General features: G+C 37.0%; 1 protein-coding gene across 1 annotated transcript in view; it reads right to left on the reverse strand.

Moving 5' to 3' along the window:
* Nucleotides 1-4,250, reverse strand: part of ADAM7 (ADAM metallopeptidase domain 7) — a 43,923-nt gene extending 39,673 nt beyond the window's left edge. The window contains exons 1-2 of the mRNA XM_007192792.2: nt 4,199-4,250; nt 3,131-3,234 (exon numbers count right to left, since the gene is read on the reverse strand). Of these exons, the coding sequence (XP_007192854.2) occupies nt 3,131-3,234; nt 4,199-4,250 (156 nt within the window). The remainder of the gene's footprint in view (nt 1-3,130; nt 3,235-4,198) is intronic.
* Nucleotides 4,251-6,000: the final 1,750 nt, after the last annotated feature.

Raw genomic sequence — 6,000 nt, forward strand, 5'->3', positions numbered from 1 at the left:
GAGAGATATTGAAAAGAGGGGTCAGGGGCAAGGAACAGCACATGCAAAGGCCCTGAGGTAGGAAGAGGCTTGACACATTTGAAGGACAGAGAAGTTTAATATTTCCAGAAAATCAAGTGTCAGTTGAATAGAAATGAGAAACGAAAAGTTAGGAAAGAGTCAAATCATGTACAGCCCACTAAGTCACTTAAGAGGATTTGGACTTTATCCTAAGAGCAAAGAGAAGCAAAAGGTTTAGGCAGAAAAATGCAGAAGTTGGCCTGGTATTTTAGATGCCTTGCTTACTATGGATAATGGATCAGCAGAAATCATGACTGTAGGCAGAAAAAGAATTTACAGGTTATTGATGGTGTACAGGTGATTTGAGCAGGGGAGTGGCTGCAGGAATAGTGATGAGTAGACGATTCCAAAGACTATTTACATACTGAAATCTTCAAGGCTTAGTGATTGCTTGATAGAGGAGGCAAAAGAGAAGAGTCAAGGATTGCCCCAGGTTTCTGGTTTGTTTAACTTTGTCACCACTGAAAGGTGGGTGTTTTGAAGAGGGGCAGCTTTGAGGGAGGAAGAGGGGAGATTTGTGTTTGTTGAATGTGAGGAACACATTAGTTAGGACTTTTTTGATCACAAGTTTAGTATAAAGTTAGAACTTTATTGTAAAGATGCAGAATTCATAGATGGGCAGGCAAGAAACTAGGTGCTCAATCAAATAAGAAGGGTTGAATCCCATCTTACAACATAACTGTATGTATAAGGGTGTGTGTGTGTGTGTGTGTGTGTGTAACAAGATGTTATAATGGGACTTTTTTGAAATTTCAGTGCTTGAATATGGATTTTATATTAGCTAATATTATGAAACTTGTTAATATTGTTAAATGTGATAATACTGCTTTTCATCTTGTCATTCTGTTGTCAATAAACAGAATTTTCACTTTTTAATTTTAGAATTATATTTATTTTTGTTTAATTTTGAATTCATTTTAATTTTAGAAGCATTTTAGATTTAGATAAACATTGGATAGACAATATAGAAAATTCCCATGGACCCCACAACTCAGATTTCCCCGTTGTTAACACCTTATATTACTGTGGTATATTTGTCCCAACTAATGAACCAAGATTGATATTATCAATTAAAGGCTACATTTATCCAGATTTCATAGTTTTTGTCTAATGTCCTTTTACTGTTTTAGGATTCCATCCAGGACACATTATATTTAGTTGTCATTTCTCCTTAGGCTCCTGTAGATTGTGATAGTTTTTCAGACTTCCGTTATTTTTGATGACCTTGACAGTTTTGAAGCATACTGGTCAAATACTGGTCAGGTTTTTTGTAGGCTTTCCCTCAATTTAGGTTTTTCTGATGTTTTTCTCATGTTTAGACTGGAGTTATGGAGACTTGATAGAAAACAACAAAATCAAGTGCCATTTTTCATCACATCATATAAAGAGTACGTGCTGTCAACATGACTTATTACTGATGTTAACATGGACCGCTTTGCCGAGGTAGCATTTGTGAGCTTTCTCCACTGTAAAGTTATACTTTTTCCTCCTTACATATTATTCTTTCTACTCTTTGGAAGGAAATCACTATGCACAGCCCACGCTCAAAGGGTAGGGCTCTATGCTCCACCTCCTGGGGGGATGAGTTTCTACATCAATTTTTGATTCTTCCTTATGGGAGATTTGTCTATTCTCCCTTATTAATTTACTTGTTCAATCTTTTATTTATATCAATGTGGGCTCATGGATATTAACTGATACTTTTGTATGGTCCAAAACCATGTTATTGACTTTGTTGCTCAAATTGTCCTTTTGGCCACTGAGAGATCTTTCAGCTGGCCTCTGTGTTCTCTTGACATATTCCCATCAATGTGGGTTTGGGTTTGTTTTTTCATTTGTTTGAGAGCTTCCTTACTTTCTAGAACTACAAGATGCTTCCAACTCATTTTGTATATTTCCTACCCTGTCCAGGCTCATCTTGTAGATTCATATTGGAAATTTTCATATTAGTCTGGATTAAGTCTTAAGACAATAGAGGCCAGAAGAACCCATCAGCTTTGGACAGTGGGTGATAGAGATTTGGTTTTGACCTCTTAGCTGAGTACCAACGTCCAACCAGTGAAAGGTTTGAGAATGTGAGAAAAGAATTGAAGATCAAGAGACAAACTATTTGCAAGGAGATCATTAGAGAAAAAATGGTTAGACATTATTTCCAAATGGCAGTAGATGGAGACTTGCTTGTTTATCATCACAAGCCATGGGAAAAAGGCCTCAGTGGTCCCACTGGTCCCTCAGGTTTCCCATTTGGAAAGTTGAAATGTGTCTTACTTGTGACTGAGAAACCTAAAAAGTGAAAGCCTGGAAGGCTGTCTCCTCTCATGGTAGGGGGAAGACAGGTCATTCCATTGGGAAAGGTCTGCTTTCTCAAGGAGTGCTGGGGCAAAGCAACAGTCAGGATGCTCCGTGGGCCAAATTAAAATCCTAAAGCTCAAAATGGAAATGCCTGACAATAATTGTCTAAAAACAGTCATTGAATGTCTTTTATAATTGTGGGCATTGAAAAGAACCTAATTTTGAAGCTTCCTCCCCATTAGGTGTATTGTATATTTTCTACATAAATATTTATTATTTTTGGAATGAATTTTAAATGTATTTAAATTTTAACACCTGAACAAACACTCTTCTGAGCAACAGGCTAAGTAGGCCTTTGTGTTCCTGTGAAAGTTGTCCAAGTTTGCTGTAGAATTTGTGAGGTAAATAAATCTGCATATTAGATCACTGGGAAAGCAAAATGCTCGGAGATTACATTCCACTGGCACCAGCTCAGAACAAATGAGGTTGCCTTAGATCAGCCTGGAAGGCTGTTAGTGGAACTCCTCACATACACTGGAAGAATTTAAATGTGTCCCCCCCACAAAACCTGAGCTTTATTCTTTGTTGTTTCCTAATCTGTCAAGGGATTACTTTCTCCCCCAACCTCTATTTCCCACCCACCAAGCACAGGCAGTAAGCTGAATAAGAGTCCTCAGAAAAATCAAGACACCTCCCTTGTTTGCTTCTGATTGGAGACAGGTTGCTTTCTTTATGCCTGTGAAAGTAATGCATCTTTTTATTAAATCAAAGCCTGTACCTGTATGTCATCCTCATGGGTGTGCCAAATATCTTGCTTCTGTATCAGAGGAAGCCTTTTAGGATAAACCAGTTCTTGACCCTCTACTCCAAGGATGACCTTTTCTAAAAGGAAACATAATGGCAGAAATATATTTGGTATTAACATTCACCCACAGTAATTGGATAACAGAATTATTCTCACAGAGTTCACTTGCTCCCAGTTAGCAGTCATGGACAAGAGCATCCCCACCTTATGGATATGGAAATTGAGACTGATATTTCTAAATTAGGAAAATACAAGCAAAATTGGAAAGTAGGGTCCTTCAGCTTCTTCTGTCTTTTCACCTTGCTCTGCAGGTGTCACCTTTGTCATCTTACTCTTCTCATGCCTGTCTCTGGATTCTGCCACCTGTCCAAGCCAGCCACTGGATTGGACTGTTTCAATGTAAATTAGTGATTTCAACTCCATGGGACATTTGCATTTGAAGTCTTAACTCTCATAGCTAATACAAGGCTTTCCCCTGTGAAAGGGATTTTAGATACTGAGATAATCTTCTATGCTTTACCTATCAAATTGGTAGTCATCTGTCAGGTGAGCCCTGTCAACCCCACTACAGAGAGGTATAGAGAAAAGAGTATAGGATTTTGGAATCTGCTCTTATTTGAACCAAAGTTTTACTAGTTTATTAGCAGTATGACTGTAAGTAGCATATCTAATCTTCCTGATCTGTAGATATTAGTCTCAATTTCTTTACCTGTGAAGTGGAGATAATAACATAGAATTTTAAGCATGCTAATATACAAAGTGGCTGATGGCTAACAGTGTCTGCTGCCTTGCAGATATTCAGTAAAATCCACTCCTTCCTCCTTCTCATGGTCCATCAGAGTATTTAAGAGTGATACTGCATTTCATAGACTTGTAGAATCTCAAGATTAGCCATAATCTAGTCCAAATCCTATGCTATGTTCTCAGCAAAATCATCAATGGATATTAATGTTTTTATCATTTACAATTTAAACTTAATGATGAGAGAGACATTACCTCATAGCATAATAAGAAAACCCTCATAAAAAGATTATGACATACCTTTAATCTGAGAAATGAGTAAAATTGTGAAGAATAAACTCCCGGGAAACATTCTGAATGATTCTGGCAAAAGTGGGGCACATGTGCTTGAGAAGAGACATGCACAGTTTTTGGTCCTTGCTTCCGCAGTGAGGATGAAGACCCTAGCAGATAGACAGGCAGTTTTGATCCAGCACTAGGAAGTGTTCCTTGATCATGTTTCACAATTTGTGAGGTGCTTGAGGCTAAAACCGAGAAAGTGGACGTCATGTACTAATTAAAGGCAACCACTGAGATGGTGGTGGTGGAGGAGGTGGGCTGGGCAGAGATCCCTACTTTATGCCTAATATAAATATGATTCCAGATGTATTAAAAATTCAAAAGTGAAAAAAATCACCTATGACTTGGAAAAAATTATTGAAGAATCTTTATATAAACTTTGGTTGAAGCAGGTCTTTCTATGCTGAAAGGCACTTGTAAGAACTGTTAAGGAAAATTTGATAAAAAAACTAGACAGAAATATTGAGAACTTTTTTTCCTAGCTAGATAAAGGCCTGGGCCAGGAACATGAGGATAATGGTCTTTAGAGTACTGAATGAAACACAATCAAAATGAATATTTCACCCCCCATCCTGATAAAAGAACCCAGAGAGTCACTGGGGCAAGAGGGGGAAATGAAGGGAAATAACTTCCTTTTTTTTCTTCCAAGTTTTATTGAGATGTAATTGACTACAGCACTGTATAAGATTAAGGTGTACATTATAATGATTTGACATCATATGTTATGAAATGATTCATCTCATACAGATACCAAAAAAAATATTTTTCCTTGTGATGAGAGCTCTTAAGATCTGCTGTCTTAACAACTTTCAGATATACCAGACAACCCTGTTCACTACAGTCATCATGTTGTACATTCCGTCCCTAGTACTTATTTATATTATAACTGGGAGTTTGCACCTTTTGACCACTTTCATCCAAACTTATTTATGAAAACTTATTTATGCCATAAATCACAAATTAATTACAATTAAAAGACAAATAAAAACTCCAGAAATGTATGCAACATATATAATAAAATGTAAGGGCACATATCCTTATAATATAGAGCTCTTTCAAATCAATACAAAAAGAAAACATTAATGGGCAAATGTGCAGAAGACCTGTACAAACCTATCTATATGCATGTGTTCTCTTGTTATATTAGAAGAGAGATCCCTTTGCAATACAATCCCTTATCTGGGATTTTATCCCCTCCCCCATCTCACATTATTGATTATCCCTATAATATTCCCATGAATGGAATCAATCTACCATAATGGGAAGCTTTCTTTTGATATTTAAATAATCTAAAATCTCTCCCTTTCACAAAATCCTACTCTTAATCCTATATTCCACATACCTCCACCATCACCCTCTTTCATTCCCTTTTCAGTTAAACTTCTCACAAAGTTGATCTATATTTCTTGTGCCAATTTCCTCACCTCCAACTCATCCTAACACATCCCACTTGCACTGCCTTTATTATTCTACTGATATAGCTAACTAATATCTCTGATGATTTCACAATTTCTATAGCCAATGGATACTTTGGTTCCTCATCTACTTGCCCTCTCGGCATTGTTGACCATACCCTCCCCCTTGAAATATTCTATTGAAGTACCTTGACGCATAATCTTCTTAATTTCTTTCTAGCTCTCTGGCAACTTGAGTGTTGTATCTTTTACCCAACCTTTAAATTATGGAGTTCCTCAAGGTATTATCCTGTATCTTCTTTTCCCTTAACTGTACACTTGTTCCAAATCCGTCTCATCTTCAGTTAT

This window comes from Balaenoptera acutorostrata, chromosome 6, assembly GCF_949987535.1.
Source record: "Balaenoptera acutorostrata chromosome 6, mBalAcu1.1, whole genome shotgun sequence".
Classification (NCBI taxonomy): domain Eukaryota; kingdom Metazoa; phylum Chordata; class Mammalia; order Artiodactyla; family Balaenopteridae; genus Balaenoptera; species Balaenoptera acutorostrata.